The 13,819-nt window shown below is 42.5% G+C and overlaps 1 protein-coding gene across 21 annotated transcripts in view; it reads right to left on the reverse strand.

Moving 5' to 3' along the window:
• Positions 1 to 801: 801 nt before the first annotated feature.
• Positions 802 to 13,819, reverse strand: part of LOC105489042 (spectrin repeat containing nuclear envelope protein 1) — a 536,331-nt gene continuing 523,313 nt past the window's right edge. For 19 of the 21 annotated variants that reach the window (XM_011753636.2, XM_011753647.3, XM_011753641.2 and 16 more), the window contains one exon: positions 802 to 5,704. In XM_011753636.2, the coding sequence (XP_011751938.2) occupies positions 5,464 to 5,704 (241 nt within the window). In that variant the 3' untranslated portion in view covers positions 802 to 5,463. The remainder of the gene's footprint in view (positions 5,705 to 13,819) is intronic. The other 2 variants (XM_011753653.2, XM_011753652.2) reach the window with 1 other exon arrangement.

The raw sequence follows: 13,819 nt of genomic DNA on the forward strand, positions 1-13,819 counted from the left end.
CCAACTGGAGAGATTTAAAAGGCCCAAAGATGGAGAAATCCAGTGCAGGTGGTAGCCTGGAGGCCCAGCCCTAGGGCTGAATGTGGTGCATTCTTAACAGGTTTGCAGGTAATATAGATTCTTTGAGCCACAGGTGAGCCAAACCCACTCTGAAAGCCATAGCTACTTACATCCCTACTTACAACCTGTAAATCCCACAAGGAGGTGTGAGGCAAGGGGTGGTCATGGCCTGCGCTGGATTCCTGCCAATAAATGGGGTTTGGGGTTGGCTACTTGGAATTGCTGCCGAAGTTGGCAGCTGCTTGGCAGCTTTGCTTTCTGAGCCCAACAACCTCTTCAAGAATGTGTTCTGCAGGATTTAGGCCTGAGCTGGGAACGCACATCTGTGAGGCCCTGACTTGAATATTCAGCAGGGAGATGTGGATTTCTTCTCGATGGCCTGTGGCATCAAATGCAGTCATCTGTGACACGGCTTACCCAGGACTTTCTTCTCCTGACATAATTGTGGTTTTCAAATTCAGTTATGTTCCCACTCTCATATTAGGTAACAGGTTAAACAAATTCATGAGCCTGATTTATTTTTCTGTGACCTTCGTATTTTAGAAAGATTATATCCAAGTCCCAAACGGCTTCCTCAGCTCCCCAGATTAAACGTTCTTATTGTTCAGCTTGTGTTACAGCACATCACGCTGCTTCTCATTAATCATTCCTAACTGTCCAGCCCCCTTAGCTTCCTTCAGCTGCAGAAGGCTGCTTAGCAGAGGCTACGGGAAGTTCTCCTGATTCACCTTGTTCATGCACTTATTTATCTGAGTGAAGGTCCTCTCCCAAATTTGGGCCTGTCTGTGGTAGCCTCCAGTGGATTCTTGGTGCATATTTTAAAACTTCAAGGGAGAGGTTAGTGAGAAGCTGGGAATTGAAGAATAAAAGTCCTTCGTTTTCAGTTTCATTATCTTTGGGTTACTTTAGGTATGGCAATCAGCCACAGTCACCCCAGGGTACTACTAAATCTAAAACTGAGATGACCACACTCAGCAAAACACCTCTCATTTCCCGAATTAACTTCTCAGTGTTCTATCTAAGTGAAAAATTGCCTCCATGCTTATAAACCACTCCACCTGCCTCCATTTCCACAGATGGACATTCACACTCTTCAAAAACACATTTCACTGTAATATAAACTGGGTGACCAAGAAGCTAAAAGCAGAGGATATTTGCTCATAGAAAACAGAGATCTAACAGCTTTAATCTCCTTTCCTCCCCTAAATTAGATATTGCTTCTATTAAATTCCCTTCTAGTTTCCTCATTTGCCTTCATCCCATTTCAGGACATAGCTTGTGCTGGGAAATATGGATTCTTCTCTATGTCAAAGGCCCAGTGGTGACTGCTTTAATGAGTCATTAAACAAGAACCATCCCAAATGCCCATCAATAGACTGGATAAAGAAAATGTGGCATGTATACACCATGGAATACTATGCAGCCATAAAAAAGAATGAGTTCTTGTCTTTTGCAGGGACATGGATGAAGCTGGAAACCAAATGAGTGAAAACTACACATTTTCACTCATAAGTAGGAGTAGAACAATGAGAACACATAGACACAGGGAAGGGAGCACCACACACTGGGACCTGTCAGAGGGGTGGGGGGTAAGGGATAGGGAGAGCATTACGGCAAATACCTAATGCATGAGGGGCTTAAAACCTACATGATGGGTTGACAGGTGCAGTAAACCACCATGGCACATGTATACCTATGTAACAAACCTGCACGTTCTGCATGTGTATCCCAGAACTTAAAGTAAAATAGAAAATAAAAATAAAACAAACAAACAAAATACAAGAACTTCTGAGATCCTCCCCGAGAGGACTCCCTGAGGGAGTTTGGAGCAGTTCCTGCCACATAGTGGGCATTCAATGAACTACTTGAGAGATTAGTGGCTGTTGCTCTCCCCAGGCACTTCTGGACCTACTTGGTACACACTCAGGATATTTCCGTTTCTCCACAATCAATCCCCTATGAATGTTTGGCGATGGTGCTGGTGAATGGGTTGCACCCAACAAGGAACCTGTCCATCGGGCTGCCAGACCAGCCCCTGGAGGCCCAGCTCTTCTGGCCACGATCAGCTTTCATAAATCATCTCTCTCCACTATTCTTTGCTTTATGATCTTTTATGTGGCTTGTCAGTTAAGTTTTGTAGCTATAATGTCTTAATATTTGGCCCCAGGGTGTAGGCTATCAGTCTACCCCAACCTGCATTTTTACAGTAAATCTCAGGACTCGGCATGCTGAACTTCCCATCTGGGCCTTCAGAAGTCTTCTCTTCTCACTTCTTACAAAAACAAGGGAAGCTCCTGTGGGTCCATTCTCCAGGAGGGACATTCCTGCTCCTCAGCCGTCATTTCCCAAAAACCCTTTCATTTCTCCTGGGATTTCCTATTAAGTTACTACTTTTAGATTCTAATGCCTTATTTTTCCATGTTAGCTTTATTGGATTCTTTGTCCACTTTTCTAGCATTTCCCATTTGCTTGTGCAAATCTCCTTACCACCATGTTATTAAACCTTCCCTTCCCATCCTTCCTGGTCAGTGGAGGGTCTCTTTATGCCCTTCTTCACCCAGCACTCATTTGGGACACCATTCCCTCTCTCTAGGCCACAGCAGGGCTCCTGACAGTCCTCACTGCAGAAATGGGAGCTACTTCAACCATCATCCATCCGTGTCCTTTTATCTCCTTACTATTCTTTAGACCATCCCACATCCCTTCCATGAAGCTTTCTCTCTCTGTTGCCGGAGCAAACGCTGGGTGCGGGTGAGGATGCTCATGGCCCCATACCCCCCATCTCCCCATCACTGGTGTCTGGCGTGGCCCTTGCTAAACTGGCCAATTGATCATCTGGGGAAGAGTCACGACCTCATGGGTTCAATGTTTGCACTCACCAGGGCTCCCTACTTCTTTCCTGTTCGAAGGCTCTGTTGTTTAAATCTTCAAAAAATGTAATGGAAATGGACGTTCCACACCCCTTTGGGGGTTTCACAGGGTTTTGTGAAAGGCAAAAATGGAATGTATGCTAAGATCTTTCTTAATTGAAACCAAATGTTTTTTTTCAGCAACATTCACCGTTTGAGTCTTCAGTGACGGGAGATGCCTAGGAAGTCAGTTGACGGTGATGTGGAGAAGAAATGCCTCTGAAGTCTCTTTGCGCTTGCCTTTTCCATGACGCTGACACTCTCATTGTGTGGGATTTCCATAGCCCTTGAAGGGCAAAACCGCTCCGGAGGGAGGACTTCCCCTTCCAGGTATTGGGAGGAGTGACAGGGGAGTGCAGGAAGAGCGAGGCCTGAAGAGGGTCCCATCTCAGATGAGGGTGCAGGGCACCCTTCAATGCTAATGGCCACCGCTGCTCACAGCCTCTCCGGAAGCAGGAAGATGGGACACTTTAACCACAAGGTGGTCTTCTCTATAAAATAGCAATGGGGTGGGGGGGATCCATCGTGTTTCCTGTGGAACAAGATGGGTCCATGCCATGGGCCGTAAGATACAGACAACCTGATGACAAGAAGCGGAGTAGTAGAGAGAAGTCTTAAATACAGTGTGAAAGTGATCAGGAAATTTTTCAAGAAAGACGTGGCTTGTGAGCTGAGTCTCGTGAGGCAGGCAAGGAGGAATGAAGTTAGGGAAGTACGGGGCAGTGCTTTCCAGCAGTTAGGAGGCATAAAATCACCTCAGGCATCTCTTTAAAATGCCAGCTCCCAGGCCCTATCCCAGAGATTGAACTAGAAGGTCTGAAGCAAGCCCAGGACTGGGAAAGTTTAGCAAGCCCCAGGAACCCTAGTTGAGAGGGACTCAGACTACCTGCATTATGGAAACCACAGAAGGCAGTTTCAGGCAAGGTGAAGGGCCTCAGTTTGGTTTAAATACTCAATTTAGAGCAAGATTTATAAACTTAAATACCTCTGGGGGCTAGGGTGATACAGACCTTGAGAGAAGTTGAAGGTTTACAAGTATAAATAGGAGATTGTCTCCCAATTCTGAAAGGAACAGCAGCCAACAAGCTCCAGCAATTACTGCCATGCAGGAATACGTGCTCCAGACTAGGGCACCAGAGCTGTCTACAAGAAGAGAAGCCAGAGACCTGAGTTTTACATCCCCCAGAAATTATTAAATGATACATTAAAATGCCATGAGCATCACATAATTCCATGAGGGCCACTACAGTAGGCAAGTTCAGAGGAGCAAAACAAAATCTCATTGCATATGGACTTAAATGATAGAAGCAAATTGTATTTTATCTGGTAGACAATGAACAATAGAAGGCTTTGCAGCAAAGAAGGAATCTGAACAGAAGTGTGCTTTAAGAAGATTTCTGTGGCTGTTGTCTGCTCACAATGGAATGGAGAAGGGACTTCAGACAGCAGCTCCTAGGAAGCCCCTCCCAGTGTGGAAAAGGAATGGAGAAGAGAGAATGAGAGGTTTCCAGAAGCAAGAATTCAGGAGATTTGATTGCCTATGGAAGGAGGAAAAAAACGAATCACCTAGGGTCTTCTATGTCTAAATCCACACTGCCTCTTGTCATCCTTTTCCTTTAATATATACTTATGTTCCAGCTTCATTCATTGCACAAAAAAAATGATCATTTAGGTTGCATTCTGATCAGTGCCTGCTTAATAATGAAACTTAGAGTTACTTGTTTAGGGAAAAAAAGCACAGACAAAATATTTTATAATATCTATAATAAATGCAAAGAAATCAATACAAACAAAACTTGGCTTTAGCAAACTGTACATACATAAATATCTTTTTTTTTAACTATAACATTCAACTTTTTTCACATAAAGCCTTCCATGATCTTATTTATTACATCTAGTTTTTCTTTATACCTCTAAAAAAAGTGCCTTTTAGATTTACAGCTTGTGCTTCTAAAGCAAAGGTTAAAACATCATGCCCCAAAGGAAAACAAGGTAAAAAGGAAGCTGCCATATAAGCTCTTAAAAATTGTATGTTACAAGGTTCTAAAATCTCTTCAGCACTGGTTGGTTGGTAGATTGTACGACACTGACATGGTGCTTGGGAGGGTCGTCTATCTGATGGTTGGAGCAGCACCATGGGAAAGCTGCCCAGATGGTCTACTGAAGTCCTTGGCTATGCATAGAAAGGGCCAAGGGCCCAGAATTCATGAGTCCAGGGAACTTTGGGGGTCCTTACTCAATCTCTTTAGTGCTAAGGTTCAGAGTCTCAAACCAGGTTTCTTCCAAACCTTCTTGTCGTCTGTTTGTTCTCCTGTCACTGTTTATCCTCCACCTCCAAAGCCATGATTTGCACACACGTGATCTGGAGGAGGGCTAAAGCTGCCACACTGAGGGCTTTTGCCAAGACCAAGGTCCTCTTGTTGATAGCTTGGGATTGCTTATGACCCGATCCTCTGCATGCTACCAGCACTTCTGCAGATGGCATCTGCTTAGTTCAGAGTGGAGGAGGGCCATTCGTGTATCTGAGCATGGGGTGGAATGACCGGGCAAAGTTGTTGGAGAGGGCACAGCTGTAGTCTTCCTCTGACATTGGTACAAGGCAGGCAAGCCCGATGAGGAGCAGCAGGAGAAGCTGAAGGGGAAGAGCTGCTCGGAGGACTCTGAACAGGAAGGCGCGGCTGGACCGATCTGGCCCAGGCTCAGAAAGGGAGGAATCGGAGCCACCTTTTGTGGACCTGAGAGAAGAATGGACATAAACAACTCAGATAACTCCAGTGTTGGATCGACGCTGCTCTTTGCCTCTGCACCTTCCTGGAAGCTAAAGGGCCATGCCAAGCACACCCCAGCCTGGCGATCAGCTGCCAGCCTTCCACCGTGTGCCCAGGTCACCCCCACCACCAAATGAAGTTGTTGGAAACTGCACTGATGAGAAATAAACATTTAGTCAATCAACTAAACGTAACTAATTGGGTTCAAATTCTATTCCTTTTATCCCTTACTTTGGTGAAGCGTTTTCTAGCAACAAAAATAACTGCTCTATACACATTCTACCAGCATAAATTAAGTAGATCCAGAATAATTAAAATGTAGATATTTGATGCAGTACATTTTTGTTTTAAGAATATCAGGAACATTGTTCAGCAAAATTAGTTGCTGTCAGAATCATACCAAGTATCCCATCTAGCCATCCTGGATTTGCCAAAATCCATGCAGCGAAAATAAAAACAGTCTTAGTCATTTTGCACAGACCCACAAAAGCTTCATTAATCACAGAGTATACCCTGGTTTCATCTTGCACTGAATCAGCATCAGGCCCTGACATTAGCAGGTTCCAAAGCTGTACGAACAAGGAATAGCAGTGGGGTTTGTCTACAGAACACTAGTGTTGTATGATGTAGATGCTAGGCTGATCCTATCACTGATGTCGTTACTTTGGAAAACAGACACCATTTTCTGAGGAGGATGGACTGTCATCCTGTAGCCCCTTCTACACTAGAAGTGACAAGTTCTTCCGGAGGATGGACTGTCATCCTGTAGCCCCTTCTCCGCTCAAAGTGACAAGTTTTCTGGAGGATGGACTGTCATCCTGTAGCCCCTTCTACACTCAAAGTGACAAGTTTTTCTATTTCACTTTTATCTTCCTTTTAAACAGTGCATTAGAGATTGAGTACAGGTTTCAGAGCTCTTAAGAAGGACTGCCTGGAAAATACAGGATCTGGAAGTAGATTCTGAGTTGGGTGCTGTTTTCTTTCTGTGAACAGCCATTAACTTTTTTTAGTTACTAGTAGAAAAGATGAAGAAAGAAATGCTGGTTACAACAGGCATCTGGTGTACACACAGACCCACACAACATTGAATGAGCAAAAATAAGAGATATAGCTAAAAGAAACATTCCCTTACAACTAGTATAAATTCTCTAAGGGTTTTAATATCACCAAGGATAAGGACACTGAATGTGAGGCTACTGGAATAATATGAGCATGTGAAAGCTGTATTGGTAACTGTAGGTTTGGCCTGGAAGAAAGCACTATGTTTGTAGCTCACCTATTAGCTGTTAATTTCTGAAGACAGATTATCCTAATATCAGTGGGGCATGAGGAGTGACACCTGAGAAAATGAATGTTAAAATAAAAAACAGAAAGAATCCCCTAGAAGGGAACAGAGGGAGTATTCAAAACTCTTTTATTAAACCATCAAAGAAAAATGGGAGAGGGCCCGGCACAGTGGCTCCCCGCCTGCAATCCCAGCACTTTGGGAGGCTGAGGTTGGCGGATCACTTGAGGCCAGGAGTTCAAGCCAGCCTGGCCAACATGGTAAAAATACAAAAATTAGTCAGGCATGGTGGCATATGCCTGTAGTCGCATTTACTTGGGAGGCTGAGGCAGTAGAATCGCTTGAACCCTGAAGCCGGGGGCTGCAGTGAGCCGTGATCGGAGCACCACTGCACTCCAGCCTGGTCAACAGAGCGAGACTCTCTCTCAAAAAAAAAAAAAAAAAAAAAAAAAAAAAAAAAGAGAGACAAACAGATTTGTTTGGCAAAACCCCCAAGAAGCAGCCCTGCACCACACAGTGTTTCTAGTATACTTCTTGTGGTGTAAGGAAAAATCAAATCACTGGCTTAAATTGGAAGCATGTTCTTTTCTGAAGTCCACACAACTAACGGCAGTGCAATGTAACCTTGAACAACTCACTTCATCTTTAGGTGCCAACCTCTTCACTAACCTCTTCAAATTAGAATAGATGGTCTTCCACCTTTTAAGTTCCCTGTTTGATGTTTTGTCTTCTACTGATTTGTCAGTATAAATAATCTCCCAAGAAGTCACAAGAGCTCAATCACCATCTAGTGGTCAAACTGATTAACCGCCCTTGTGCTAAGACCAATGAGTTATTCCTAATAAGCTGAAAATGAAAAAAAAAAAAGTATATTTTGTGAACATAAAAGAAATATGTCATATACCTTATTAGTGGAAAAGGAAAATAGAAACTTCTTGAGTTACCTGAGCATAAAATATTCACGTTGAGACAGGGCCTTAGAGAGCATCCAATTCATCTGCTAATTTTGTAGGTGAGTAGCTAAGGACAGTTCATGTTTACTCTTCTAATTGCTAGGCAGCACTCTGAGCATTTCTATTGGGTTCTGTCATTTAATCCCCACAGCAGTCCTCTGCGGTATGTACTTATTAACCTCATTTTATAGATGATGTGAAAGAAAGCTCAGGGAAGTGAAATAACTAGCTCAAGCTCACACCGCCGATGGCAGAAGATTTCAACTCTGTGATTTTAACTACCAGAACCTGGAGACTCTAGACAGGGCGAACGACCTGCTCCAGATCCCACAATTAAAGGAAGAGGCCTAGCAGGAACTCGGGGTTCCGAAATCCCTGCCCACCGCACTCTCTGCTTGAAATGGTTTGCCAGTTGGTGATATGAATAATGGTAATTCAGGTCGTATTCATGTCACAGGTATCTCACATGTAGAAGCAAAGAAGAGAATTCCGAACTTGCATCCTAAAATACTTGGAAACAAGTGGTTTCCTCGTGTCTAAAATAAATGCCTCTGGTCGTAAGGCCTCACAGTATCCGGCAGATCATCAAATCTGTGTGGATGTGGGGACATTTTGTTTTGAGGCAGTTATATAACCATGGGCAAGTAAATTAGTCCCTCTGGCCTTCAGTTTTCTCATTTGCAATGATGAGGGGTGCATTGATATCCTAAAATTGTTTTGGCTCTCATGGTTTATGATTCAATGGTTTGCCTTGAAGTGTCTTAAGAAGGACAGGATAGCCACCCACAAACTCTGGATCAAATTTTCTTCAAAATGTCCTTTCCCTGACTTTAAAATATGCCCTGGCAACCAACACTCAACACCTGTAGCTAGATGAGTTATAACAGAATGACAGAAGAGAGCTCCACAATTCCTAGTTATTAAATATCTGACTAATTTTCATTAGGAGGCATTTAAGGACTCTCTTGATGGGAATATTTACATATCTAATTGATAATACAATCTGACAGAGCTGAATAGCTCCTCTTTGTCAATCTTAAATTCTTTGTGCAATTAGGTCAAAGATCAAGATCAAAACAAGGGCTGCCTATTGACCAGTTCACTCCTGAGAAAAATAGCAAACCGTTGAATCATAAACCATGAGAGCCAAAACAGTTTTAGGGTATTAGTGCACCCCTCATCATTGCAAATGAGAAAACTGAAGGCCAGAGGGACTAATTTACTTGCCCATTTTTGATAAAAATGTCACCATTTACAGAATATGGGCTCCTGTGTTGGAGTCTGTTGAAGGACATGGCACATTTAACAGCACCAGAGCATTTTTTAATTAAACTTAAATTTGTGCATGACTTCTAATGTTGAAGAACGCCAAGCTAGGAAGAAGTCATGGGCTGAGATGGAGACAGAGAGAACACACAATACTCAGTGACTATCCATGCAGTTGGCTGCCCTTGAAAATATCCAAACTATCCACTGGGAAAATGCCTGTCCCCTTGGGGTAATTACCAGAGTTTCAACATGCCCAAAGCTGCCTCTTCTTCAGGGGGAACTTGTTCCAGTGATGTTAGTATCAAGAAGTTAATGGTCCCAGGGAAAGGGTTATTTTTAATATTTATCTACTGTCCTAAAAGTCACTTAAGTTTTTAGAGTCTTGGGAAATTCGATAAGGGAAAGAACAAAGGTGACTTGTTGACTACTCACTGGTCATTCTCCTCTGGCCTCACTACATACATGGATGCCAGTTTAGATCGTGTTTATATAGGAAAACTTAAATGTGTGAGCCTCCTTAAGGAATATCATCAATACAGATATATCAGATAGTTCTGTCCAGAAAAAAAGTGCTTATTCTCTACAAGTAAATTTTTATTTATTTTTCTCACTTCCCTCACTCCTTCAAATTTCCAGGTAAATAGTTGCCCAGGAGTTGTTTCATCTCTGTCCCAAAATACCTAGACAGTTGCAGGATAAGGAGAATGGCAGGGAAGGAGTAGTGACTAAAACCATACTCTTCAAAAGAAAGGGTATAGGACACACATTTGTGAGAAGTCTGAATGCCATGCACATGGGGTATGACTCACTTTGAAAATTGTTCATAATCAAGGAAATGAAAATGAGTTAATTTTGTGCATACATCATTTAAAGCCAAATGAGAAAAAACTTCTAATTTATCTTGTTACTTGTCAGCTAACACTGGCAGTATGTAACAGGAATTTATTGTGCAGAAATATCTAGATTGTCCATGATCTTGATCCTGCCCCTACGTGTCTTGTCTTTGAAACCCAGTGTTTCCTGGATATGTGGTTCAGGAGACAAGTTTCCAGAATCAAGTTAGAACCCAGGTCTTCTTTTTTTCCAAACCAAACATTCTGGCTAATCCTAAACTACCTGAGGCAGCCTGTGGTGGCCTCAGCTCTAAAACCATTGTTTAAAGGCTCCTACCCATCAGCGGCCCTTCAGCTGAGTGGTATGGTTAACAGGGTAGGGTCTGGAGTCAGGGGACACCTGGGTTCAAATCCTACATCTTTACACCTCTAATCCCCAGTGTCCTTGTCTACAAATTGGGAATATAGCCATGTCATGGGATTCTCATGAGGGTTAAAAGAGGTAACATACATAAAATGCTTAGCATGTATACAATTAAGCACTAAATAATTAAAACACATTAAGTACTAAATAAATGTCAGCAACTTATCACTATTATCTGTATAATTATACCAATGGTGTGCTGACTCATACCCTTAGGGGTTGGCTGGATTCAGCCTTTTCTCTCAGGAAAACATACCTGATTTATTAATAGTGCTTTCAAGGATGTGATAAATTTCTCAAACTGCCTGTCCTGTTCCCTGGAAACACCAGGAAGGCCTACCTCAAATAGCAACAGAGAAAACTACTGGAGCCTTACCCTACAGCTGTCCTTGGGGCACAGGTAACCAACCTGCCTTAGAGGGGAGAGGCTCTGTGCTGAGGCTCTTTGAATGCTTTGAATAAATAGATCCCCAGATAATTCTGACAGAAAAGACTTGAAAACAAATTCTACAAGAAACTGAATAGTGTTTATAGTGAGGCTCTAGTGTACATGCAAAAAACCCCCACTGCCCTTTCTTAAATATATCTGATTAACGAATACATTTCTCAATGAGGCCTTTTTTCCCTCTTTCAGTGTTTCGGCCAGTCATTTGCCACTTCTCATTCCATCTTAGTTCTCTGTAAAGAAGGTGCCAGAGACCTAAGGTGCCCACGGCAATTTTGCATTTTACAATTCTAAGCTTTAGAATGAAGTCATCAATTTGCTCCATCCAGACTACAGAACAATTATTCCTTTGCCTTGCTGGAAATTGGAGTGAAATCTTTCTAGTTGTCAATTTCAACTCAGCTGCAGTAGCATTTTGAAGAATTAATGGTGATAAGGTTAGAAAATTTTAAATCAAATGTAGGGAAAAAGTACCAGCTAGCGCATCATAAGCACTTGCTTTGAAAGCATGCTTCTAAAGGTGTTTAGCCTCAAATAAAAATCACGAATATGGTTATTATGAATGCACGCACAGATTTTTATGTTTCTAATTTTAAGAAGCTCTAGGGAGCTCCCTATAATGATTTAGGGAATCTCTAGATTCTGATATACTGCAAGTCTTTTAATGGTAGGAATCACATTGAATGAATTTTGTAGGCCCAGGGCCTAAATTTAGTAGGTGTTCAGTAACTATTGGCATCAATTCATATGTAGGTTTAAAATACTGTATGAAGGCATAGAATCACCACCATCAAATCAAATTGAAATATGTAACAGGCTAGTATAATGTTAACATCTGACTTTAAACAACAATAAAGAAACCCAATGAGTAACTCCTCCCTTCAAACTAGTAGTTTCTTCCAACTCAGTCTCTTTCTCCTCTCAGGAAGAATGCACATCTAAAAATTTCCCATTGCAGACCGCTGGAAACAACATTCTAAACTATTTATGCTTCTGCAATAACCTTTCCAATTTGCTGGACCAGTGCAAGATTCAACACAAGATATCTCAAGTCTCAATGTAAAGGAACACCACGACAGCCCTGACTGTGGGTGAAGTTCATTCTTCTCCAGCAGACTCTGCATTTCATTGGCGGGGTTGGGTGTGCCCCAAACAGAGCTGCCGAGGGTAACGAAGCCCAAGAATGTTCAACCACAACCTGTCTGCGAAGGTGTTTGATGACGTTTGCCATTCAGGTGAAGATTATTTATGTTCCAGTTCCACCTGAGTAGCAAAGTGAACACTATGCTGAATGCTCAGAAAGATGTTAATCAACCGTGCTGGACAGAGCAGAGCTGAAAGGCGCCTTGCGAGTGCCATAGTGAGAATGTGGCTGTCCCAGCTGCAAAGCCCTGTTAGGAGGCATGAGGAAGCACTTGCTGCCCTAAGAAATGATGCCGTTGACATTTTCAAAAGGTCTATGCGGCTGTCTGAAACAATGGGGAGAGCAGATAGACGCAATATTTGGGAACCACAGAGTGACTGCTGTTTGCATCGTTAACGTAAGCGCTTTCCCCTTTCTCATCACCATCATTTGTATCAACCAAAGAACTGATCTCCGGTATCCTCAAAGGAATGCTCGGGGATATTCTTCACCTCTGTTCACGGCACATCAGCAATTTGTGGGGGAAAAGATGGACTGTGTAACACAATGATCTGTCTGAATTGTCTCTACTTATAGGGGACTGAGCAAACCTTAGAGCATCTGTGGATGCTCGTCATTATCTTCAAAAGTCCCCGTGAGTTTTTCTCCATATTTTATGATTGCTATTTTGTTTAGGATAGAAAAAAAAACTCATAAAATTGTCTTCAAGCCAAACCAAAGGAAATGAAAAGAAAAAAAAGAAAAAGAAAAAAAAAAAAAACAGTAAAGGGAGGTTTAAAACCAGAGAACATATGAAAATATGTTCTGCCTGACTTCAGCCGAGTGGGAAGGACCAAACGAAAGAGCCAGTCCCTTTTGCACAGCTGGAAAACTAAAATTATTACTCAAGGGTTGTTTACAGTTCTACATTTCCTCATCCCCACCCTCCTTCCAGGAATTCAGATTCCTGCTCAGTGGTGATAAGTTTCCAGAGGGGCAAGCTACTTTAACCGTGAATTGCTAGGGACTGGAATGAAAACAGGCTCCGAGGACTGTTTTCATTTTTTAGAAAGCTGTCTGGGGAAAGTTGAACTGATCAGTGGAGGAGCAGAGGAGCACAGACACCACACCGACAACAAAGAAGGCAAAGCACTGCTAACTGCGGGAGTGAGGGGCTGCTGGAGGCCAGGCGGGAAGCGCGGAGTGGCAGCTGTGAGTCGGCTCTTGGGAGGTGACTGGGTAGGGGCACTGGCTGCTGCGGGTTCCAGAGTGAGCTTGCCAAGTGCCCGGAAAGTGAGTGGCTGGGTGTGCTGGCTGAAGGGAAGTTTTAGGATAAGCAGAAGAGAGAAGGTACTTATAAATTTTCAATGAACACCAAATTAGGACTTGCCATTTTGAGACTCCAAAACCCACAATCTGGATAAAACATGAAAATAAAATAAAAAGTTGGGGATGTTAGTATATTTTATTCAGATATGCGGGTTTTGTGAATGGTAAAAGAATTCACTGATCGATTACCTGTCTTATTGTAAACTCTAGAAATAAAGAGGATGATAAAAGTCTGCCATGAATCAAATGGCAGTGGTGCCGCCAGTTGTAATTAAATCCTTATTGACAATTTGATGAAAAGTACCAGATGGGCTATGTTGAGACAAACAGAATTTTCACGGAGTCCAAATATTTTATGCTCCAAAATTTACTTGAACATTTCATTTAGAAACATCTCTTCCAATTTATGAGGAAAGGGTGT

The sequence above is a fragment of the Macaca nemestrina genome, chromosome 5, assembly GCF_043159975.1.
Source record: "Macaca nemestrina isolate mMacNem1 chromosome 5, mMacNem.hap1, whole genome shotgun sequence".
Classification (NCBI taxonomy): domain Eukaryota; kingdom Metazoa; phylum Chordata; class Mammalia; order Primates; family Cercopithecidae; genus Macaca; species Macaca nemestrina.